Genomic DNA, 25920 nt, shown 5'->3' on the forward strand with positions numbered 1-25920 from the left:
TTCTGACTTAAAAAACTACTTGTTACCCAGTCATTAGAATGTTCATTTTCTTATTTTCCAGAAAGCATACCAAAAAGGCTTTGCCACATATATCAGCTCCACAGCAGCTATTATACACCTGTGCTTGTTGTATACTGTACAACTCCTAAGGACAGTGTTCACATTGCAGTGTACTTGAGGGGAATGAGCTGGAATTGGGCAGTGCACAACATACAGAGTTGTATGTGGTAGCCTTATAAATTATACCTACTATTTTATACTTAGCAGCAACTTATTTAATCCAGTATGTAAATGAAGTATACAAAAGCTCCTGTATATATCTGTCATTTACACACACTGATAATGATATCACAATCAGCATATCAAACACTTAATGACATAGCAATGCTGAGTGTAAAGATGTACTAATATGGTAAAAACAATAAATAAAATTGTTATTTTTAGGAACCAAGAAAGGGTCTTTTGAAAAGCAAAGTGTGGTGTCAAAAGCCGTCTAATTCCATGCCAAGCTCAATATCTGCCAAGAGTCATTTATATCTCATCTCCATGGTGGCTCTTTATTTCCTTAAGACTTGAATTCACAGATGGCACATGTGTTTTCTTGAACAGTGTCATTAATGTATTTAACTTATGAATGCTAATTATATGTTTCCGTGTGCATCCAATCTATCAGCATTTGCAGTGACAAAGCACGTGGTAAAGAGAAGCTCCGCTGGCAGTACCTTCCAGGACCTGCTCTTCCCTTGGCAAGTTGAGGCAGTCTAATATATACTCCTAGACACTTTTTTTGGCCTTAAAAAAAATTGAGATACAATTGACATGCAACATATACACTTTAAAAGCAATAATTCACACCAGGGAACATAAGGCAATGGAAGCAAAAGTTTTTTTTTTTTTAAGATTTATTTATTTATGATAGAGAGAGAGAGAGAGAAAGAGAGGGGCAGAGACACAGGAGGAGGAAGAAGCAGGCTCCATGCCGGGAGCCTGATGTGGGACTCGATCCCAGGACTCCAGGATCACGCCCTGAGCCAAAGGCAGGCGCTAAACCACTGAGCCACCCAGGGATCCCCCAGAAGCAAAAGTTTTAATTGGTCTATACAGCAATCTGAAATAATTGCACCAATGACAATATAGTGAATTGTATTATTTGATAACAATTTATCGCATGCCATCTTGATTCTAGAAGCCCCTACTCCTGGTTAGGTGGAGTCTATAATATTTTCTTTTTTTTTTTTTTTTTTTTTATGATAGTCACGGAGAGAGAGAGAGAGAGAGAGCGCGGCAGAGATACAGGCAGAGGGAGAAGCAGGCTCCATGCACCGGGAGCCCGAAGTGGGATTCGATCCCGGGTCTCCAGGATCGCGCCCTGGGCCAAAGGCAGGCGCCAAACCGCTGTGCCACTCAGGGATCCCTCTATAATATTTTCTATGCATTAAACTTGGTGTCATAGCCACAAACAGCCATCTGTGATAATTCAGTGACATACATGGAAAGAATGCCCTATCTTCAATCGTGGCCTTGAATGATAGCACCAACAATAACATTATCAGTTACGAAGAACAAGCTATCTATCTATAATCACAATTAACTACAAAGTTCATAGTTTTTTGAAGACAGGCTTAAAAATACTAATTTCCGAATTGAGGTTGTGTGGAGAATTAAGTGTAAATATCCTTTCATATATAACATTTATGTTATATAACATACAATAGCTTTCATACATAACATTTATATGCCAAATTCTGCGCACTCTCACATTCATAATTTATGGTCTTTCTGATAACCTTATGTGTGTTTTTTTTTTAAGATTTTATTTATTTATTCATGAGAGAGAGAGAGACAGAGAGAGAAAGAGGCAGAGACACAGGCAGAGGGAGAAGCAGGCTCCATGCAGGAGTCTGATGTGGAACTCGATCCTGGGACTCCAGGATCATGCCCTAGGCTGAAGGCAGGCACTAAACCGCTGAGCCACCCAGGAATCCCCTGATAACTTATGTTAAGCTGAGAATATAGTGGTATTTTCTGTTTTACATATCAGAAAATTAAGAGTCAGAGAAATTTAGTAACTTGCTTAAGGCTATGTTACAGAAGTGGCAGAGATGAACCTCAAGCCTGAAACAAAATCTCCTACACATTTCTTCTCACTAAACTGTTTACCAGATGTTGAGATACAGAACCTTTTGTTTTTCTTCCATTTGGGATCCAACATTCATTCTTCTAACTGTGCAAAAGAATCGCTCGATGCTCTTAAATAGAATACAGATTCCTAGGTCTCCACCCAGAGAAGTCTGGATGGTTGTGGTGTTTGTGGGGTACTGCATTGCTAGAATTCCACATAATTCAATTGAGATTGACATGTAGAAATTAAACTAAATCACCCAAATGAAAACAACCAGATGCTACTTATTTAGATCTTGGTATAGCAAGAGTCAGCCACCATCACTGGCCTTTGGCAGAGGCTCAAAGGCAGGCAGAGGAGTGGGAAAGCTCTATAAACCTGAAGAAAGGGGGGGAATCCTTGGGTGGCTCAGCGGTTTGGTGCCTGCCTTCAGCCTAGGGCATGATCCTGGAGTGCCAGGATTGAGTCTCGGGATCGAGTCCCACATTGGGCCCCCTGCATGGAGCCTGCTTTTCCCTCTGCCTGTGTCTCTGCCTCTCTCTGTGTGTCTCTCATGAATAAATGAATAAAATCCTTAAAAAAAAAAAAAAAAAAAACTGAAGAGAGGGGTAAGGTCTCTGGTATGTTATGATTGCAGGCTGTTGGCCCGGGAAAGCTGGAGGCGGGCTACTGGAAGGGGGTAGTAATTTATGTGATTGGTTTGGGGAGCATGTTGGCTTTCCCTGGTTGGTCCTGAGTTGGAAGTCCAGAAGTAGGGAAGTTGGCAGTCCTTGAAGGTGTCCTGACTGTTCTGGTCCAGCTGCAGAGGTTATGGTTTGCTTCCTGCGCTTCTTACGTAGTTCAGAGTTCCCCTTTTGTCTATTCCGTCTCTCAGACCATACGTGGAGAAACACACTGGGCCCTGGTGTTCTTTTCATCCTGGTCTCCTCCCTTAACATGGCTAGACCGCAGCTCCACAAGAGCTCTAAGTGCCAGCGCCTAGCCCTATCAGACACTCAGTAAAAACTTGCAAATGAATGGATGAATGATAAATAACAAGATTCAATACTGGCTTTTGCTGGGAGAAGAAAAGGAACCTTCTGGTGTAGTACATGGACATGTTTGACTGGACGTGCTGTCCACCAGAAAGGTTCCTCCAGCTACTCTGCTCTACATACCTTCATCTTTGGCTGCTCTCACTTTTTCATGAAGCTTCCAGGTTAATCCAAAGTGTGCAAATCGGCCCCAGGGCTCCCTCCTGAGCGCTCTGCTGGGGAGCAGGACGGTGCCGGCGGGAAAGCGGCGGCTACCTCTGGCGTTCGGAAGGCAACCCCGACCCCAGACCCTTGAGGTTCGCGGCGTTCCGCCCACGCGGCGCCTCCGCCTGTCCCTGCGGGCCTGCGCGGTGAGGGCTACGGGAGGGGGAGAGGGCATCCCCCTCGCAGCCCCGTGCGTGGTCTACATTCGGGACTCGGCGAGTCCGTGTGGAGCGAGGGCGCCCGGGGCGCGTGCTGCGTGGAAGCCGCGGAGCCGAGGAGAGGCGGGGAGCGGCGGGCGCAGGCGGGCCCTCGGCGGCCTCCCACCTGCTGCGGGCCCGCTCCGCCGGGAAGGGGCCGCCGCGCGCGCCCGCCCGCCCCGCCCCGCCCCGCCCCGCCCCGCCCCTGCTCGCCGCGGCCCCGCCCCCGGAGTTCCCGGAGCGGCCCCGCGCCCAGGCCGCGCGGGGGGCTGCTCGGCTGGAGGCGGGGAGCCGCCGGGCGCCAGAAGGGGAGCCGCGTGTGGGCTGGCGCTGCGCGGGCAGGCTCCCTCCGCCGCGCCTCTTCCAAAGATGGTCAGAGGGTCCGGAGGCGCCCCCGCCCCCGCTCGCCGCTAGCCCGTCGGCCAGCACCGCGACCCGGAGCGCCGCCGGAGGTGGGTGCCCGCGCCCCGGGGTCGGGGGCCGAGCGGGGCCGCGGGGGGCAGCGAGGCCGCGCCGCAGACGCGCGGGGACAATGGTCGCGGGGGCCTCCCGCACCTGTGCGGCGCCCCGGGGCGGGGGACGCGGGCGCCCGGGGCGGGGCGCTCTCCGGGCGGGAAGGCGGCCCGGGCCCAGGCGCGCGGCGCGCGGAAGCCCCTGCGGCGGCCGCGGGGGGGGCCTGGGGGAGGCGCGGGGGGGCTCGGCAGGGCTCGGGCCGCCGCCCCCGCGCGGTCCTTTCGCTCCTTTCTCGGGCCGAGCGGGACAGGGCTCCCCTTTCCCGAGATTTCCTCCCTCCGGTGATCTTGGCCGTGCCCCTCTCGGCGGCCCCGCGCGGCTCGCAGGGCAGGAGCTAGCGGAGAGGTGGAGCTGGGGCCGGGCCGCGGCGGCAAGCCGGGCTCGGTGGGGCGACCCCGCGCGGGGCTGGCCGGACGCTGGGTGAACGGGCCGCAAACCGGGGTTTCTTCAAAAGGTCGCTAAAAACCCGGGGGCCTCGTTTCAGGCTCCAAGCTGCCCCGGATTTGAATTGACCATCCCATAAATTACAAATGAGTCTGTCCACGTTTTGCGTTTGTTCCTTAGAATGCAGCGCTTGGGCTGCCTTTGGAGTCTCTTCGATGCTGACCCCTCACCCTCAGGATTGACATATTTAGCATTGGCTACTTGTGGTCATCTGCAAAATTGAAAACACGTTTATTTCATGTTTGTTACAGCCATGGCTCTAAAAGGACAAGAAGATTATATTTACCTTTTCAAGGATACAGCGCATCCAGTGGATTTTCTGGATGCATTCAGAACATTTTACTTGGATGGATTATTTACTGATATTACCCTTCAGTGCCCTTCAGGCATAATCTTCCATTGCCACCGAGCTGTTCTAGCTGCTTGCAGCAATTATTTTAAGGCAATGTTCACAGCTGACATGAAAGAGAAATTTAAAAATAAAATAAAAATCTCGGGCATCCACCATGATATTTTGGAAGGCCTTGTGAATTATGCATACACTTCCCAAATTGAGATAACTAAAAGAAATGTTCAAAGCCTGCTTGAAGCAGCAGATCTGCTACAGTTCCTCTCAGTAAAGAAAGCTTGTGAGCAGTTTTTGGTAAGGCACTTGGATATTGATAATTGTATTGGAATGCACTCCTTTGCAGAATTTCACGTATGTCCAGAACTAGAGAAGGAATCTCGAAGAATTCTGTGTTCAAGGTTTAAGGAAGTATGGCAACAAGAAGAATTTCTGGAAATCAGCCTTGAAAAGTTTCTCTTTATATTGTCCAGAAAGAATCTCAGTGTTTGGAAGGAAGAAGCTATCATAGAGCCTGTTATTAAGTGGACTGCTCACGATGTAGAAAATCGAATTGAATGCCTGTATAACCTACTGAGCTATGTAAACATAGATATAGATCCAGTCTACTTAAAAACAGCTTTAGGTCTTCAGAGAAGCTGCTTACTAACCGAAAATAAGATACGGTCTCTAATATACAATGCTCTGAATCCCCTTCATAAAGAGATTTCCCAGAGGTCCACAGCCACAATGTATATCATTGGAGGCTACTACTGGCATCCTTTATCGGAGGTCCACATATGGGATCCTCTGACAAATGTTTGGATTCAGGGAGCGGAAATACCAGACTATACCAGGGAGAGCTATGGTGTTACATGTTTGGGCCCCAACATTTACGTAACTGGGGGTTACAGGACAGATAATATAGAAGCTCTTGACACAGTGTGGATCTATAACAGTGAAAGTGATGAATGGACGGAAGGTTTGCCGATGCTCAATGCCAGGTACTACCACTGTGCAGTCACCTTGGGTGGCTGTGTCTATGCTCTAGGCGGTTACAGAAAAGGGGCTCCTGCAGAAGAGGCTGAGTTCTATGATCCATTAAAAGAGAAATGGATTCCTATTGCAAACATGATTAAAGGTAAGTACGATTATATTTATTCTGTATTTCTTAGGTGTTTGAGGTTAGGCCATTGGTCCAAATTCTCTTGCAAAGAACTTTCAAAACAATGTATCATTTTGGAATGCTATCTCCCTACTATAATAGAGTATACAATAATAGTGGACAGAGTGTTCTGAGTGAAAGCATAGTACAGCAGTCCCCAACTTGTCTGAGGTTACATGATTAGAGTATGCTCCTCAGACTACAAGATATTGTTTATATAAGAAAACAGTATAATTCATTCTACTTACTCCGCAACTTGTTTCAAGCCTAGATCTTGCCTCAGGTCTTAAGAATTTATTTTTTTAATTTTTTAAAAAGATTTTTATTTATTTATTCATGACAGACAACAGAGAGGGAGAGAGAGAAGCAGAGACACAGGCAGAGGGAGAAGCAGGCTCCACGCAGGGAGCCCGACGTGGGACTTGAACCTGGCTCTCCAGGATCAGGCCCTGGGCTGAAGGCGGCGCTAAACTGCTGAGCCACCTGGGCTGCCCAAGTCTTAAGAATTTATATTTAAAAAGTCAAAGGTTAAGCAAAAAGAGAAAGTTGGGTGGTTTTATTAGTTCATATTTATATATGCATTTTTGCTTGCTCTTGAAATTGAACCCTGTTCAATTCTGCTTTTAAATATTCAGCTCTTTCCCTCTCATTATCTGATCATCGCTCTTTTAAAAGGTCTTTCAAAATAAATAAATAAATAAATAAATAAATAAATAAATAAATAAATAAATAAATAAAAGGTCTTTCATTAAAACTTTGAAAGGTTCGGTCCCTGTAGAGTGTAGCGAATTACATTCTCTCAAAAACTAGAGACAGGTAGCCCCTGCTTTTTGTGATTCAAATCTTGTTTCATAGGGTAAAAAAGATAGGGGCAGATCCCATCTCCTCCCTCATGAGGTCCACACAGCCAGCACACTATTGGGTTTCAATGTCTGTCTGATAAACACTGTATTTTCTGCTGTGCCCTGGTACTAGCCTTGCTCTCTTTCCCTCCACTGGCAAAAAAGTTAAGCTGGAATGTTAATTACATTTATTCATTTGTGCTGGGAGTTGCACAAAAACAACTGGTAGGTTGTTACTAAATTTGTGTCATTTTATCCCAAATGTTCCTTCCCAGGCCTTTCTGTTTCTTTTTTAACACTAGTGAGGGTGTGGGAATCTGACCTGGTCTGGGAATCTGACCCAGTGTGATCGTGGGATGACAAGCAGGAAGCCTGAGAGGCAGAATGATCTTGTGATCAGACACATTGCTACTGAAGCCAAACTGCTTGGGTCCAAATCCTGCCTCTCCATTTACTTGCTGGTGTGCTCAGGCAAATTGCTTAATCTCCCTGTGCCCCGGTTTTATGGTCTGTACAATGGGGCTGACGACATTATGTAGCTCGTGGTTTGAGAGGATTAAATGAATTTATGCATGTGAGGTGTGTAGAGTAAGCACTCAGTGAGTGTAAGGTGTTATTGTCATAGGTATTATTGTCATTATTCATTGTTCATTATTGCCATAATGAGAGTTGTTATAAAGGAACATGTCAGGGGCACCTGGGTGGCTCAGTCGGTTAGGCCTCTGCCTTTGGCTCAAGTCATGATCCCCAGGTCCTGGGATCGAGCCCCACATCCCGCCTGCTGCTCAGCAGGGAGCCTGCTTCTCCCCTCTCCCTCTGCTCATGTTCTTTCTTTCTCTCTCAAATAAATGAATAAAAATCTTTTGAAAAATAAAAGGACTTGTCAACTTTGACAGAGCAAAAATGTCTTCCACACGAAGTCATGCTCTCTCTCCTGAGTGCCCAAAGATTTAGTCATAGTTGGTAGTTGGTCGAGAAGAGAAGGGGACTTAAAGCCCACTGCTGCTGCTGCTCTGGTTTTGGACTCTACTGAACTTGACAGCCGATTCCTGGTCTCCTCCCCAGGATGGTCTTCAGAGTCCTCCTGACCCCTGTACTGGTAAAGAAACGAGGGTTCAAATACTGTAGCAGCTGTTGTCTACCTAGATACATATCATCCTCTCTTTCTTAATGATAGGATAACAGCCTGGTCTCATGGTTAAGAGTATATTTCCATCAGGATGAAAGTTTATGACTTTATTGCAATTTCTAAAAATCCTATTTGAAACATGCTTGCTGAAAAGAAATGCTTCCCTGGTGGGTCCACTGTTAAATCCATATGTATTCTTGCCTTTTCCTTGAGTGGAATGGGAGACCCTCATACACCCAGGTACCTCTCCGCCCACACATATCAGCTGGATCTGAAATTCCAACATTTTATTTCTACTTTCACCTTGAAGTTTGATTCCTGATTATAACAAATCCTCCCTGGGAAGGGTAACACTGCATCACTTCTACCCAGCTTTGGCCTGTACTGGTTTTGAGCTTTAAGTTTCTCATTTTTCTGTTGCGAGGGTAACATTACTGTTACTGGTTTGTTTTATTTTGTAGTCATGAAGTGAACTAGAAGCTTCCCGTGGTAATCGGAACTTAAATTGGGTAGAGTCAAATTTCAAATTCATTTCCTTTTTTGGTTTAGGGATATACAGAGGAGAAATAAATCCTTGGCTGTTTAGGAGCTCCCGACTTTTTTTTTCCTTCCTCATCACAACTGCCTGGCTTATAAACTCACATTTCTGTTGGGATAAAAATGCACAAGGAGGTTGAACTGCACCCAGCAGGTATCCGTGGTAAACAAGAGGTGGTTGAAAGACTAAACCAACGTGTGTTCAACTAAAATGACCCTCATCTTACTTCCAATCTTCTTTCCCTGCCGACCTCATTTCTTCCTCCCCACTTTCCTAGAGTATCAGCACTTCCAAGCTTAGGACCTCACAGTCAGTTTTGTTTGTTCCTGACAAGGTCAATCATCAAGGCTTATTTGTTTAGCTGTATCTCCTGCCTCCCTGCCCTTCCCCGCATACCCAAAGCCCCTTCTAAATCAGGCCCTCAGTACTTCTTATCTGAGCCAATACCTGGATTTTTCTGACTCTTTTTGTCCTTCTGCTTTTGTAGTCTCTCCCTTCCTCTGTTTACAAATATTTTTTAAAATACTTTATTTGTTCATAAGAGACAGAGAGAGAGAGAGAGAGAGAGGCAGAGACACACACAGGCAGAGGGAGAAGCTGGCTCCATGCAGGGAGCCTGATGTGGGACTGGATCCCAGATCTCCAGGATCAGGCCCTGGGCTGAAGGTGGTGCTAAACCACTGAGCCGCCTGAACTGCCCTATTTACAAATCTTTAAAGTCCCACTGAATGAAGTCTTCTTTTCTTAGGTGGGTGCCAGGATCCTTTGCGATGTGCCTTCACCTGGCCACGTCAGCTTTAATTCCCATAGGACAACTCCAGGTGTGCCACCTGCCCTTGCATGTGCTGGCCCTGAACTGGGTGACTCGACATTGCCCACTGAGCCTTTGCACTTGCCTTTCCCTCTGCTTAGGAGGGCTTCCTCTCACCTCCACCTGCCAAAGTCCCACCTACTGAGATGCAGGTCAAATTCTGCTGCCTCCAGCCATGATTTACCTGCTCACAGCAATGTACCCTTGCTCTGTATCCTGTGTTCTAATTATTTGTGTCCGTGTCTCACCCTCTTTTAAAATACTGCAAGGAGCTGTTTTTTATTTTTTTAAGATTTTATTTATTCATGAGAGACACAGAGAGAAAGGCAGAGACACAGGCAGAGGGAGAAGCAGGCTTCATGCAAGGAGCCTGATGTGGGACTCGATCCTGGGAACCTGGGATCACGATCTGAGCCAAAGGCAGGTGCTCAACCACTGAGCCACACAGGCGTCCCGCGAGGAGCCTTTCTGGTTCATTCTTCTATCCCTCGTAGCACCTAGCTACCTAGCACAGGGTCTTGCATCCACTACCTATAATAACAGAAACAATAATAAACTTAGCTCAATATTCATTGTAAAACACAACGATAGATCAATCTGAAGATGTCATTTTAATCAACACACAGGCGTGGGAAACGCGACCGCTTGCGTCTTACATGAAGTTATCTACGTTATCGGTGGCCACTGCGGCTACAGAGGAAGCTGCACCTACGACAAGGTCCAGAGCTACAACTCAGATATCAATGAGTGGAGCCTCATCACCTCCAGTCCACATCCAGGTAATAAAATACTGTTTCAAATAGTACATGTTGTAATACAGTTAAGTGGTGTAAGAGACAGCTACACATGACTCAGAAATAGAAAATGCTAGATTTATAGCAGACTACCCATGGGAGTCATTAGAAGGCTCAAAATATTCATATGCCCATCTAACAATAATCATAGGCTATCCTGATTAGATCCCATCTACAAACACTTTCCCTGATGTCTTTACGGGACACATTTTAAGCCTGTGTGGTTAAAAGGGCAGTTTCTTGTTACATTTTTTCACCTAGATTCTTTTGTTGTGTTTCTCATTCCTCTGTTGTGTGGTTTCTTTCATTTAGATGGGTTTTATGAAACATTTCTTACAGGCAATTAAATCGCACTAGCCTATCCAACAGTCGGGAGGAGAGCCCACTGACTGAGTTCCACTGGAGATGGAGTCTTCTTTTAGAAGCATGTTCCTTCTGGGTTTCAAGAACAATTAAGCACTCACTCCTGTGATGTGCAGAACCCTATGTTGGCCCTACTTTAACAACCATGAAGGGGACATGTGGTCTCCCCACAAGGAATGGCTGGCCTTCTGCCTTCTATGCCTCTGTTTGACTTGTCTCTTTGTGAAGAGCTTCAGGGGAAGTATGAGCCTGTTATAGCGATGATGTATGTTTAAGATTTTTGATTAGGAAAGATTTTTGATTAGGAAAGATATATATCACCATATATCTATGTCTACATATCTATATATAGAGAGAGATAGAGATATACTACTTCGAATCATTTTCCATATAAATAAGGCTTCTTTCTATGTGAGTCACTGGCGAGCAAATTGAGACTCAGGAGCTTGAACCCTCTGAGAGTGATAGTAACAATTAACCTTCTTGAGAACTTTCTATAGGTCAGGTACTGACTAAGCACTCCACATGTAATATTATTCTTAAATTCGCTCTTCAATCTTGTGAATAAGTATTGTTTACCCCATTTTACATATTTAGAAATGAAGGCAAGAAAGGATAAGGCCACACAGTTTGGAAGTGGTGGATCAGGATTCATTTCCTCAGTCGGGTTGTATAATCTGTGCTGTGGCCACTAAGCAACCTGCCTCTCCTTCAGGGAACGGGCTGTCCTGCTGTTGACCAGTGCAGCTATATCCACCTGTGCCACACACATTTCATCTGACAGTTCAGGGGAAGCACACTGCACCTGGTGCTGCGTCTCCATATGCCCTGGATTTTGCATAACTAGAGACTTTAGCCACAGGCTGTCCTGGCTCTAGACATCGTGGAACAGATAGCCTTCTATCTCCTGGTAGCCCAGATGTATTATCCCAGACTCTCCGCCACTTTTTGTTATGACCAATGAAGTTATAATAATAGAAAGTAATAGGGATCCCTGGGTGGCTTAGCAGTTTAGCGCCTGCCTTTGGGCCGGGGTGTGATCCTGGAGACCCGGGATTGAGTCCCACGTCAGGCTCCCAGCATGGAGCCTGCTTCTCCCTCTGCCTGTGTCTCTGCTTCTCTCTCTCTCCCTCTCCTTCTCTCTCTCTCTCTCTCTCTCTCTCTGTTGTCTCTCATGAATAAATAAATAAAATCTTAAAAAAATAATAGTAATAATAACAGCTCATATTGAATGATAGCTAACATTTATTTAGTAAATATGAGCCAGACGCTAACTATTCCAGTAATTTTCTATGTCTTAATCTATTTAAGCCTCATAGCAATCCTGTGAGCTAGGTACTACTGTTATCTCCTGTTGCAGGTCACCGAGGCACAGAGACAGTAAATAAATTGCCCAAGGTCAGCTAGTTAGTGCTTGTTAGAGGTGAGGTTCAAATCTAGGTAATCTGGGGGATCCCTGGATGGCTCAGCAGTTTAGCGCTGCCTTTGGCCCAGGGTGTGATCCTGGAGTCCTGGGATCAGGTCCCGCATCAGGCTCCCTGCATGGAACCTGCTTCTCCCTCTGTCTGCGTCTCTGCCTCTCTCTCTGTGTCTGTCTGTCTGTCTGTCTCTCTCTCTCTGTGTCTTTCATGAATAAATAAATGAAATCTAAAAAAACAAAAAACCAAACACAAATCTAGGTAATCTGGCTGGGCGGCCATGTTTTCCACAACTGCACTGTTCTCTCCTTTGATCCTCCTTATTAGCCTTATCAGTTAGATATTATTTTAGCATCTTTACAAAGAAAATCCAACATGTGAAAAGCCAGATTAACAAATTAGAGGGCAGTAATTTATATAAATTTATATATATTTCATATAAGAGTTCCTTTAAAAATGAACATCTTGCTGAGTGAAGTAAGTCAGTCGGAGAAGGACAAACATTATATGTTCTCATTCATTTGGGGAATATAAATAATAGTGAAAGGGAATATAAGGGAAGGGAGAAGAAATGTGTGGGAAATATCAGAAAGGGAGACAGAACGTAAAGAATGCTAACTCTGGGAAACGAACTAGGGGTGGTAGAAGGGGAGGAGGGCGGGGGGTGGGAGTGAATGGGTGACGGGCACTGGGGGTTATTCTGTATGTTGGTAAATTGAACACCAATAAAAAATAAATAAAAAAAAAGAACATCTTATAACATATTTAAATTGCATTAACTTGTTAACTGCTTAAAAGGTGGTCTAAAAGGCAATGAAAAATAACAACAAAAGGCAATGAGTTGTAAGCCAAAGCATGAAAATCTGTGGCCAACTGAAAAATCAATCAGAAATAAATATTAAAGTATAAATCAATGGGAACATATAATTGTTTGTCAAGTTTTGCTCTCCTTTGGACTTTTTCCTGATATAATGTAAGAAAGAATTGGAAATTGGCACCCTACACGGCCTGTTCTTTTTGGCTTTCAGTGTTTAAAATATTTTTAACTAAAAAAAAAAAAAAAGAAGAAAAAATATTTTTAACTGGCTTTAAAATTCAGGACATTTCAAATAAAAATCATGATTTCTGGCCTTAGGAAAATTATAGCAACCTTGGACCACATTCCTTTCTGGCAGCAATCCCTGGAGCCCGTAGTTTCCTTTTAGATGGCACTCATATGCGCCATTTCACTAGTCTCTCCCATTCGTAACACACCATAGACCCAGGGGCCTGTGCTGTTACTTCTCCTACTCCTATCCTGCTGAATGAAGTCTACATTTCTTAGCTGGGTGCCAGGATCCTTTGCGACGTGGCTTCACCTTACCATGTTAACTACTTAGCCAGCTAGCCTGTTAGCTCCTTAGCCCTTGAAGGCATTTGGATCTGCATCTTCTAAACTGTAGCAAGGTGTGCTTCTCATGCACTTTCGGAGCACCTCCTGAGGAATGTAAAGTGCCAGTCTTGAGTCTGCCTTACAAATATATAGCTTAGACTACAAAGAAATCATGACTACTGTTATTTTTAAAAGGTAATATAAATGTTATCTTTTTTCCTTAATACCTTTAATTAACTATGGTAGTTTTGTATAGTTTAAAAAACAGAGGACTCTAATTCTATTAAATTCTAATTCTAATAAATTCTAATAAATTCAACATTTATTGAGACCTTACCCTGGGAAAGATACCATTCTATTTATTATTATTAGTTATTATTTAATCTAGATGATTAAGAGTCTCTACTGCTATAGGAACTCAGTATCTAGTAGCAAATATACATACATAACAGGAATAAAGACAGTCATACAAATTAGTACTTTTGGGGCGCCTGGTTGGCTCCATTAGTTAAGCGTCTGCCTTAAGTCATGCATCAGCTCAGGTCATGACTACTGTTATTTTTAAAAGGTAATATAAAAAAAAAAAGGTAATATAAATGTTATCTTTTTTCCTTAATGCCTTTAACTTTAGCTGAGCAGGGAGCCTGCTTCTTCCTCTCCCTCTGCCCCTCCCCCTGCTTCCTCTCTCTCTCTCTCTCTCTCTCTCTCAAATTAAAAAAATTTGTTTAGATCTTAAAAAAACACCACATAAATGCTATTGAAATTGAGGGTAGAAAGTGTTTGAGTCTAATTTAAGGGAAATCTGGAAATCTTAGAAAGCTTCCAGGAGTATGTTGTTTTGATTTAGGCCTTAAAGAATGAACACAATTAAGGTATTTTTTTGAAGAAAGATTTTCTGGCAAAAAAGCCAATGATGGGAGGCAGAAAGGCAAGTTCCAGGTTTATTCCCGGTACTTGAGGGTGGATGTGTATGAGATGTGAGAGAGTAGAATGAGAGATTGGATAGGAGAGTTCATTTGAGGATCATTTCATGCAGGGCTTTGAATGGCAGTCAGGAGAATTTTAAAAATGGAGAACTACCAAAGGTTTTAGTCTTTTAGAATAGATCAGGAGAAAGACAACAGGGAAATCTGTTAAAACTGTTGTAACACACCAGGTAAGAAATGCTGAAAGCCTGAAGCGCAGTAGTAGGTGAAAACGGGTTGATGTGAAGAATATTATGAATTCAACATGGGGAGAGTTGAAGGATGAGCTGGTGGGAAGGGAAGAGAGGAGCTCAGTTGGAGCTCAGTTTTGTAGTCAACCATGGAGGACTAGTTGGATCACTCACAAGAGCTGTCCAGCAAGCAATGGGAAATGTGGATCTGCATCTCAGGGGGAAAAGTGCAGCCAGATTTAGAGATCTGGGTGTCATTTGCTTGGAGGTAATGACCGTGGGTGTGGAGATGGTTGAGGTGCCTTGGGAGGGTAGGACTAAGAGTACAGCCATGGACAGAGTCTGGGGAAACAGCACTAGTTAAGGAATGAGCAAGGAAGGAAGATTGAGCAAAGAACAAGGAAGAGGTGGTAAAGGGGAAAAACCTATGGAGAGTTGCGTCAAGTGGGGAGAGAGTTCTCTCTGGCTCCGCCATTTATTCACATGGCTAATCTTGGGCAGCGGCTTAATCTTGGATCTTACTTTCTAGTATAGTGTAGAAGTTAGGTTAGATAAGCTTTACAGGTCTTTCAGTAAGAATAATCTTAGGAGAAAATTCTAAACCATTTCAAGGGACATTGAATACCTGAAAATATTATGGTTGTCTCTGAATCCCTGCATGGCTTTATTCATATCAGTCATGGAACACTGAGTGCAGACTGCTGTGTATTTATAGTGAATATTTGTGTGTAAACTTTTTGAGCCGTGCCAGATGGTACCATTCTCATACTTAGTTTGAAATTGTTCATTCCTTCATTTGTCCGACTGAGGTTTGCTGAGTGTTTCCCACCTGTGATGTACAGCACTAGGAGCTCAGTAAACAAGGCACAGTCACTTAAGCTCAGTAGCTTTGTAGAGTGGCCAACAGGAAAAAGGCAGTCACAGCTGTGGAAGAAAATGTTTCCATCAACAATAACAGAAGGTTATATTGTATTTGAGTAAGAGGAAAAAAATAATCAGGAATCACCTTATTTTAAACATTTTTCCTGCTATAGAAAGATTGAGATACTTTTCTTAATATAAGAACCACAAATTGAGGATTTTTTGTAAACTTTTTGAGAAAAGCCTAGCGAACTCGTTGCTGAATCACTAATACCAACTGATAAAATTTGGAATCATCATTAATATTCACAACCATTTTTTTAAGATTTTATTTATTTTTATTTTTTTAAGATTTTGTTTATTAATGAGAGGCAGAGAGAGAGAGGGGCAGAGACACAGGCAGAAGGAGAAGCAGGCTCCATGCAGGGAGCCCGACGTGGGACTCGATCCCGGGTCTCCAGGATCACGCCCTGGACTGAAGGCGGCGCTAAGCCGCTGAGCCTCACAGGCTGCCCTATTCACAACTGTTTGATAGAATGATTCATATAATTTATATAAACAATGTTTCACAAGTACTTAAACAACTGAATTCTATAAAAATTCTGCATGGATAATAATTGGAAACCCATGTAAAATAAGTAGGATTTTCAGAGGGGAAGAATTCTTAATTTCCTGGATGTCAGGTCCTTGAGAACAATAGTATGTGGACTCAAAGCAAAAATGCCCATCTTCTGAGTTTTTCCCTTAGCCTTCAAAACCTATATAGCAAGAACTTTACTGATAGAATGTGCTTGCATTCTTAAAGGAGAGATCACATTTTTTATTATACATTCTCTCTTTCTAATGGGGAGGGTTTTAAGCCCCCTTCCCCCCCCAAATAATAGGAGTACATATTTGGGTACAGAGGGTACAAGGCCCAATTCATTCATTGATCCAACACATTTTCTTGAGCTCTTACAATGTTCTAGACACTTGCCATTCTCCAGTAAGGATGGAGAATGGGCACAGGTCCTACACTTTTGGAGGGGAGAGGAATGGTAACCAAGAAATGTCAGATAGTGAGAAGTGCTGTGGAGAACATTAAAACACGCTATTGTGGTGGGGATGCCTGACTGGCCACTTCAGGTTGGATGGCCAGGGGAGGGCCCTCTGAGGAGATGACCGCAAGATGAGACCTGGGTGACAAGAAGGAGATGGCTGTGCAAAGTCCTGGGAAGAGAAGTTTCTAGGCAGAAGGAACCCCTCAGCCCTGGCAAGCTGAGTCTTCATTTATTAGCATAACATTAGTGCCCCTGACGGTGCTGCTCTTCCTTCAGGCCTGTAGCTGGAAGTGTTTAATCCTGTGGTTGTTTAATCCTGTAATCCTGTGGTTGATATTCCCAGAGGACGAAGTCATAGGCCCGTAGCAGCGCTAGAAATGAAGATGTGGAAGAAACATATCTGGGACCAGGGTGAGGCAAGAGAGATCCTCGAGGCACAGAATGGGAGTCCCTCAGAGAAGGAGAGCAGCCTTGTGTTTTGCTTGCCTCCCCCTCGGGACAGCCCTGGGGAAGGGGAGGAAGTGAAGTTGCAATTTTAAGATGGATTTTAAGGCTCAGTGTCATGGTAGAGGAATCAAAATGCCAAGACTGTTCTATTTCTGCATGCTACATTGGAAGGGTTATTACATCACCAACCTAAGGTATCTCTTTTGTTTGTTATCCTAATAAAAATTTGCTTTTTTCTTTTTAATAGAATATGGATTGTGTTCAGTTCCATTTGAAAATAAGCTCTATCTAGTTGGTGGACAAACTACAATCACGGAATGCTATGACCCTGAACAAAATGAATGGAGAGAAATAGCACCCATGATGGAAAGGAGGATGGAGTGTGGTGCCGTCATCATGAATGGATGTATTTATGTCACTGGGGGATATTCCTACTCTAAGGGAACGTATCTTCAGAGCATTGAGAAATATGATCCAGATCTTAATAAGTGGGAGATAGTGGGCAATCTTCCAAGTGCCATGCGGTCTCATGGGTGTGTTTGTGTGTATAATGTCTGATTGAATCCATAGAATGATCCAGTAATCACTGTTTCAGGGTGTAGTTTAAAAAAAAGATAATTTGAGGCTTGGAGTCCCTTACTTATTGTTGTGGCCTGGCATGTAATGGGTGAATTCCCACGCCTAACTCCCACTCTTCCCCTTAACGCAGTGATGATTGATCCAGAAAAATCCTGTGTGTATTTACAGTTGAATCAATAGGGTTAACACCCCATAACCTCTGCTTTTCAAAGGTAACATGGAATGTTGGACATTTGGTTAAAAGTGAAATACCTTTGTAGCGAATTTTTCTCCTGGTAGCATCAACACTGGGTGCAGGTCAGAATCATTCTGTGGAAAGAAATGTCTCTTTTGAATCTGTAACGTACTAGTGTATATTAAGGTTCCATTCAGCTAGCAAGGAATTTGAAATTTAAGGAGGGAATCTTCTCTACCTCTACAAAACAACATTTTAAAACAGCTTTTTTTCACCATTAGATGTATTCAGAATATGGACTTACTTTGTCTTTTTTCTTTGTAGTGTGTATAATTTATTGTTTTTATTTACTGACTGCCAGAGGTATACAAGATACTGTACAAAAGATTATTACTGTTCAGAGTTTACAAACTAAATTTCAAAGAATGGCAAATCTGAAAAACTACAGAGAAAATAGTTAAATACTTGCTAATGCTAAGAGCTATTTTTAATTTTCAGCTTTGATGTAAATTGCTAGTTTAGGTGTCCTTAGTTCAAGCATGTTAGAAAATCCTCTTTATTCATAAGTATAGATACATATCTGCATGCAAAATTGAATTTTAGAGCCAGAAAGCATGTAGAACAGTTGTGACATAGTAGAAAATACATTGATGAGAAGAAATTTGCATTTATTTCCCAGCTGTGCCACTAACCAGATTTTTGTAACTTGAATCACTTAACGTCTCCTCGATTAGACCTATGCACTTTGGGTCATCGATGTGCCTACATGTGGGTCTCCATCACCCCTGGGGGAGCCAGAGGTAGCCTGGGTGACTGGTGCTTCTGGGCAGAAACACCTTTGTCCACTTTCCCCAGAGTGCCTGCAGTATTGCTTTGGGTGTGTGCCAAAACTTAAAAGTTGGGAAGCATTGTTTAAGTTAGCTGAACTTTTAGTGATCTGTTAGACCATCTATCCACACTCTTCGTTTTTTAAGAAATAGTAATTATTTTTAACTTTAAATATGGAGGTTGAAAACTACCTAATGCTTCTGATTTTTTTTTTTTTTAGAAAGAAACTGTTTAATGCATTCATTTCATATGGCATTTTAAATAGATACATCCCTTTGGGAATGCAAAATGGTACTACACAGAAGGAACCCCCCAAATGACCATATCTTTGCCCCACAAATCCTACTAGATTTGTAACCTAGAGAATACTATAAAAACAAAACAAAGGTAAATGCATGAGGATGTTTATGTCTGCATTATTTATAATAGCAAAAAAATTGGAAATAGTCTACACGTCCAAGAAGAAAGTGGACTAATGAAATAATGAAGTACTATCCTGCCATTAAAATAATTATTTGGAAGATTGTAAAATCATGGATGTGTCTGTGATATGGTAAGTAAAATAAGCACAATATAAAGGAGTATGTGCACTATGATCTTCTTGCATGTGGAAGGTAATATGCAAAGCTGAAATCCATTGTGTTAGTGTAGCGGGATGTGGAATGATTTTTAATTTATTTAAATGTTTTTCTTTAATATTTGTGTTTTCAATAAAAATAAGTAAATCACTATATGTGTGGTGATACTTCAATTTGCCCTGAGTCAAAGGTTAGTCAGAATTAGTGAAACCACTTAGTTATAAACTATTTCAATCTATTATTGAATTGCAGGCTATTTCATTGCTTTCTAGAACACTTAGCAATTAATGCTGGAGCAGTTATGTGATGCCCAGTAGTGTTTTAGAGATCTGTTTTATGGAATAGATGAAAACAATTGGAATCACCTTCCTTTGCTTCTAGCTTATCTAGGTCCTATAAAATCCTGACTCAAGTCCAACCTCTGGGAATTCTTTCCTGACTGCTTAGCCACAGTAAAACTCCCATTGTCACATTTAAAGGATATATCATTATATATGTGTAGTATATATAATTTTGAGTTCATAAATCATATCTTAGTTTTTTTCAAGGCCTAACAATTTTTTTTTCCTAACAATTTTTTTTAAGATTTTATGTATTTATTCATGAAAGTCAGAGAGAGGGAAGCAGACACTTAACCAACTGAGCCACCCAGGCGCCCCAAGGCCTAACATCTCATTTCTATATTCAGTATACGTTTTTTTTTTTTTTTTTTTTAGGGTTTTACTTACTTATTTGAGAGAGAGAACACAAATGCTCCCCATCGAGCAGGGAGCCCAAAGCGGGGCTCTATCCCAGGACACTGGGATCATGACCTGAGCCAAAGGCAGATGCTTAACTGACTGAGCCACCCAGGTGCCCTCCAGTGTACTTTTTAAAGAAAGATGATGGTATCAGTTATTTTTACAGAAAAGCATTCCACAGGTGCTGGAAAGATCTTGAAAATAGTTTGTGGTCTAAGTCACTTAATTTACTACTATTTTTGGTAAAATTGTTTTTACTATTGTTTTGTGCACACAAGAACATACTAAAGAAGGTAAGGTAAACATTTCTGTCAGAATTATCCCACGTTACAAATCACTGTAGTATGAGTGAAAACTATTTTACTATGTTAAATACAAGCCATTGCTATGGGAGGGCTGGCACTATTTTGCAAAATAATTAAAATTGCAGAGATGACTATAAGTATGATTGATTTAAGAGGACTCTATCCAAGTTTTAAAGTTACTGTTTCTCTGGGTGCCTGGGTGGCTCAGTCGGTTACATGTGCGACTCTTGATTTCAGCTCAGGACATGATCTCAGGGTTGTGAGATTGAGCTCTCTGGGTGTGGAGCCTGCTTGAGATTCTCTCTCTTCCCCTCTCCCTTTACCCTTCACCCCCATCCTCTTTCTCCCTCTCTAAAAAATAAATACATAAAATAAATAAAATTACTATTTCTCACAAGTCATGTTTTTAATTTTGAGCTCCAACCATAACAGGGTCAACATCTAGAGCACTTGCTTTGAGGCACATTATTAGCCTTTGTTTACATTCATGAAAATGTATGCTTGTGTTATGGACTGAATGTTTGTGTCCCCCGAAATTCATAGCCTGAAGCCCTTATCCCCAGAGTGACTGTACCCGATAGGGCCTTATGGAAGTAATTAAGGTTAACTGAGGTTATAAGGGTAGTCTCTGAGACAGGATTAATGTCTCTGTAAGAGACACCCAAGAACTTTCTCTCCCTGCCTGTGTGAAGACACAGTGAGAAAGCAGCATCCACAAGCCAAGAAGAGAGTTCTCCCCAGAACCCAATCTGATCTCAGATTTCCAGCCTCCAGAACTATAAGAAAAATTTCTATTGTTTCAGCCATCCAATCTGTGGTGCTTTGTTGTGGCAGCCTGAGCTGACTAATAGAGCCTGCAAAGGAGAGAGTGCTTTATATGATGCAGTTTAGGTGCTGAATCAGCGGGTAGTAGACAGTCTGTTACCTAGACAATCCCCCTACCTTCCCTCCGCCCCCTCCCACACAAAGCAACCAGAAACACCTGCGTTATTGGTTGGAAAATATCAGAAACTCTATAAATACAACTTAATTTTTCCTAGATGATAATAGATATAGCTGGGCATTTCTGCCTGCCAAGTTCTTGCCAAGACTGTGTGTGTACTGATGCCCTAACTCCCTCCCTACAGGGACACCTACACATTTTGAAATTGTGAGTCATAAACTTAACTCCTTATTTTATTTTATTTTATTTTATTATTTTATTTTTATTTTTTTTTAGAGAGAGAGTGCGAACAGGGAGTGGGGAGGGCAGAGGGAGAGGGAGAAGGAATCTCAAACAGGCTCCGTGCTCAGTGTGGAGCTCAGGGTGGGGCTCGATCCCAGGACCACAAGATCATGACCCTGGTGGAAACCAAGAGTTAGTTGCTTAACTGAGCCACTCAGGTACCTCTCTGATTAACTCTTTAACTCTTTAGCCCTCTGATTTATTTTTTTGAAGATTAATAAGGAGAGGGAGAGAGATTACGTGTGAGCATGGGAGGGGCAGAGAGAGAATCTCAAGCAGACACCACACTAAGCATGGAGCCCTGACTCAGAGTTCGATCTCAGGACCCTGAGATCACGACCTGAGCCAAAATCAAGAGTCAGAGGCTTAACCGACTGAGCCACCCAGCTGTCCTAGCTCTCTATAACTCCCTTTGGTGCTTCACTGAAGTGGTATTGAGCATCTTGCTCAAACCCTCTATGAATATTCTAGATTATATACAATTAGCCACAATTTAGGGGTGTTCTAGGCTAGTTTAGGAAGAATCCGTGTAAATTGTGTCCAGTTGTATACATAAGATTACGAATATTTTAACTTTAACCTTTAAAATTCAAACCACACCACAAACTCTTACCTCTGTACACCTACAAGTGCCTATAGAGGTTCTTGTTGGGGGATCTGAAATACCAGTGCTGTGTACTTCAGCCTTAATAGGGAGAGATGGAGTCACTTGTTCCCTGTCACCCCTCCCCCCAGAAAAGACCCCACATACCTTACCACCTTTGCTCACCAACAAAAGATTGTGAGCACATGTAATCTGTGAACACTGTTAGCAATGCCTGCTTGAAACTTGCTAAATACCCCTTTCGGTATACGTGCAGGTGGATACACAAAGCGGCACTTGGATTTTCCAGGTGTGCACCTCTGCAGCCCTCACCCTTTAGCTCTTGCCTCCTCACGCCTTCCTCACTGAGGAGGAAATGAGGCAAGCCTTCTCCCAGTCAAGAGAGTATAGGCCCTTGTGCACAGGCAGCCATGGAGATAAGAGTTTCATTAGTTTATGTGTGATTTCTTAGACCTTTTTTTTAACTATTAAATATAAGACAACTACAGAAACAGATGAACAGTTTAGCAAACCCTCTTGTAACTGGCATCCATGTCAGGAGAGAGGACTGGCCAACCACTCCACACACTCTCCAGAGGCACCTTCCAAACACAGCCCCCCACTCCCATGAATAACCTCTGTCCTTACCATGGGGGTTATTTTATTTCTCTTGCTGGGTATTAGCACCTGCATCGTTCATTTGGCTGCTATTAAAGAATTATCACAAACTCAGTGGCTTAAGACAACAGTAATTTATTCCCTCAAAGTTCTGGAGGCCACAGGTCCAAAATAAGGGTTCTGCAGGGCTACTGCGTCTCTGGACTCTCTAGGGGGAGGGGAGGATCATTTGGTTCCAGCTCCTGGTGGCCGCAAGCATTCCATAACTTGCAGCCACAACTATCCAATCTCTGCCTTCCTGGTCGGATTGTCTCCTTCTCTTCTGATGGTATCAAATCTCCTTCTGCTTGACTTTTACAAGGACACTTGTGATTTGATTTAGGGCCACCTGGATAATCCAAGATGATTTATTCTTTTCAAAATCCTTAATGGAATTATATCTGCAATGACCCTTTTTCCAATAAGGTAACATTGACTGGTTCCAGAGAGTAGGATGTGGACTATTCTCGTTTGCCTTTGTTTTGTCCTTTAGGTTTCTTAACCTATAGGTTCCCCATCCACCTCCTCCTCCTCCTCCTTCTTTCTTCTTTCTTCTTCTTCTTTTAATACCTTGTACTTTATTTGTTGAAGAAGATAGATCACTTATTTTGCTTTCCCAAAGCTAAGGTTGTACTCTTTGCTTTCTTCTTGTGTAGTTTAGCATATTCCTCTGTCCTCTGTGTTTCCTATAATCTGGTAGTTTAATCAGATTCAGGTTTCATTTTTTTGATCAAAACTACTTTGTAGGTGATGGTGCATTTGTCAAAAGACACAGAATTGTTTCTTTTGGATGTTAGCAGCCGTAGATACTGTGAGGAGAAAACTGCTATCTGGAGTTGCTGCCTAGGCACTTTGTGGTATGACAACCCTGTTCACACCCAGAGTCTGGATATTTGTTTATGGAATTTTTTTATTGAAGCATAGTTGACATACAATACCCTGTTAGTTTCAGGTGTACATCATAGTGATTTGATATTTTTATGCATCAGAAGATAATCCTGCAAGAAGTCTAGTTACCGTCCATCACCATATAATGTTATTACAATATTATTGACTATATTCCCTATGCTGTACATTGCATGTCAGAATTTGGAAATTTAGATAAGGACCTGAGCTTAGGATTCCTGCCCAGGTTCCTGCTTTTCTCTTCTTTTTTTAATTAAATATTTTATTTCTTTATGCATGAGAGGCAGAGAGAGAGAGAGAGAGGCAGAGGGAAAAGCAGGCCCATGCAGGGAGCCCGACGTGGGACTCGATCCCAGGACCCCAGGATCACGCCCTGGGGTGAAGGCAGCGCTAAACCGCTGAGCTATCCAGGCTGCCCACCTGCTTTGCTTTTCTCTGGGCACCTTTTAAAATAACCACTTAGAGTGGAGCTGGGGGAAAAAAGTTAGTGACTTCTGCCCTAACCACCTAACAAGTAGTAAGTGCTTGCTACCCTGCTCCCTATCTCCGGATCCCTCCTGAGAGGGAGGAAGATAGCCTTTGTTCAGGCTCCTTGTGCTTCCCCCACTCCTCCAACTCCCAGCTTCTGGCATTTGTAATAAACCATGTGACTTTACTTCCTTCGTGTGAAAGTATGGAAACTGCAGCTTTATCAAAATGGCCTTAGGGTTTCACTTCGCAAAGTGGGAGCTCTGATGCTGAGGGAGCTGCTGACCCCTGTGGGCGGCTGATGCCTTCTCCTTCCGCAGGACATCATCTGCATACTCTTAATTTAATACACCCACTAAGGGCCCTCAACACAGATACCCAATACCTAGATCTGTGATTCATCAGAGACTGCCAGCTGGTGATTTCTAATGTTATCATCTTTTTCAGATGTATTTTTTTAATACATCTCTTTAAAGAGAAACTTTTCTTCATCTACTAGTTGTTTACCCAGAGGTATAGGAAAGGTAGGATAGATGCTTGATTCTTACTTTATGTACCAGTTTGCAAACTAAACAGCATCCTTCAAAAGTAATTTATTAGATTTAATGAGTTGTTTTAATCACTATGAACTTATGGATTTAAATGTATTTGTCATATTTCAGTCCATTGTCGTTACTCTTACTGAAGCTTGAATTATTCCATCTTAAGCCAACAGAACGATCTGCAGATTATTTTCCAGTTCCTTTGGCACAGCCCTGATAGTTTTTTATAGCTTCTTTGCTAACTGACATGACCGTATACTTCTGGCTCCTCTTGTACATCTCCTGCCTCAAACCTGGAATCTGAGATTTCTCCAAGAAGTCCTGGTTTCTTTTACTGAAAGATGGTATTTCAAGACCATAACGTGGACACTAGGGATGTTTCCTGCTACTAGATTGTTCATTGTTTCCAGGTCTAAAGTTGAAATACATAATAACAACACAAAAGACAGGAGATGGGTAACTAGAGTTAAAATTTTCTAAGGTCCTAGCATTGTCAGGCTAAAGGCAATGTACGATGTTTACCTAACCTCTTCTTTTTTTCTTTCTTTTTTTAAAATTTTATTCATTTATTCATGAGCGACACACAGAGAGAGACAGGCAGACACAGGCAGAGGGAGAAGCAGGCCCCATGCAGGGAGCCCGACGTGAGACTCAATCCCGGGTCTCCAGGATCATGCCCTGGGCTGAAGGCAGTGCTAAACCGCTGAGCCACCAGGCTGCCCTATTTTTAAAGATTTATTTATTTATTCATGAGAGACACACACAGAGAGAGAGAGAGAGAGAGAGAGAGAGAGAGAGGCAGAGACACAGGCAGAGGGAGAAGCAGGCTCCATGCAGGGAGCCTGATATGGGACTTGATCCCGGGTCTCCAGGATCACACCCTGGGCTGAAGTCGGTGCTAAACTGCTGAGCCACCCAAGGATCCCTACCTAACCTTTTCTATCCTAGTATCTGTAGCCCCATTTTCCCACAAAAAGTGTTCTCAGAGTCACTTGGAATAATAGAGTAATAGAACATTATATTTCATTTATTTTCTGCTACATCTTACACACACACCCCCGTTCTCAGAATAACAGTACTAACCTGAGGCTTGGATAGACATTTTCAGTAATTTGGGGCCTCTTCAAAATGCCAAACAGAAAGCAGATGCAGAGGTCAGGTTGAAACTGGCTCACTACCACCTGGGACTTGGGGTTTTAGTTAGAAGGAAAGGATGGTAAGGAATTCCAGCCAGGAACTCTAAACATATGTAAAAAGTAGGAACATTTTAGAGGATCTCATTCTTCACAATTAAAAATTTTTTTAAGTAATCTATACACCCAACATGGGGCTTGAACCTATAACTCTGAGAGTAAGAGTCACATGCTCCACTGACTGGGCCAGCCAGGCACTCCAACTTTTTTTTTTTTTTTTTTAAGATTTTTTATTTATTTATTCATGAGAGACACAGAGAGAGGCAGAGACACAGGCAGAGGGAGAAGCAGGCTCCTCGCAGGGAGCCCGATGTGGGACTCGATCCAGCAACTCCAGAGGCAAAGGCAGATGCTTAACCACTGAGC

The 25920-nt window shown here is 42.9% G+C and overlaps 1 protein-coding gene across 1 annotated transcript; it reads left to right on the forward strand.

Moving 5' to 3' along the window:
* The first annotated feature begins 3827 nt into the window (after window positions 1-3827).
* KLHL23 (kelch like family member 23) lies at window positions 3828-19090 on the forward strand. The gene is made up of 4 exons (XM_038584769.1): window positions 3828-4009; window positions 4766-5980; window positions 9951-10103; window positions 17023-19090. Exons 2-4 carry the CDS (start codon window positions 4768-4770, stop codon window positions 17331-17333), a joined length of 1677 nt encoding a protein of 558 aa, XP_038440697.1. The 5' UTR covers window positions 3828-4009; window positions 4766-4767; the 3' UTR covers window positions 17334-19090.
* The last annotated feature ends 6830 nt before the right edge of the window (window positions 19091-25920 follow it).

This window comes from Canis lupus, chromosome 36 (assembly GCF_011100685.1).
Source record: "Canis lupus familiaris isolate Mischka breed German Shepherd chromosome 36, alternate assembly UU_Cfam_GSD_1.0, whole genome shotgun sequence".
In the NCBI taxonomy this organism is placed as follows: Eukaryota; Metazoa; Chordata; class Mammalia; order Carnivora; family Canidae; genus Canis; species Canis lupus.

Bases quoted from the DNA above. Each gene is read 5' to 3' on its own strand.
- KLHL23 (XM_038584769.1), top strand. From the start codon at position 4,768: ATGGCTCTAAAAGGACAAGAAGATTATATTTACCTTTTCAAGGATACA. The intron at 5,981-9,950 runs GTAAGTACGATT...ATCAACACACAG, and splicing joins TATTGCAAACATGATTAAAG to GCGTGGGAAACGCGACCGCT. The intron at 10,104-17,022 runs GTAATAAAATAC...TCTTTTTAATAG, and splicing joins CACCTCCAGTCCACATCCAG to AATATGGATTGTGTTCAGTT.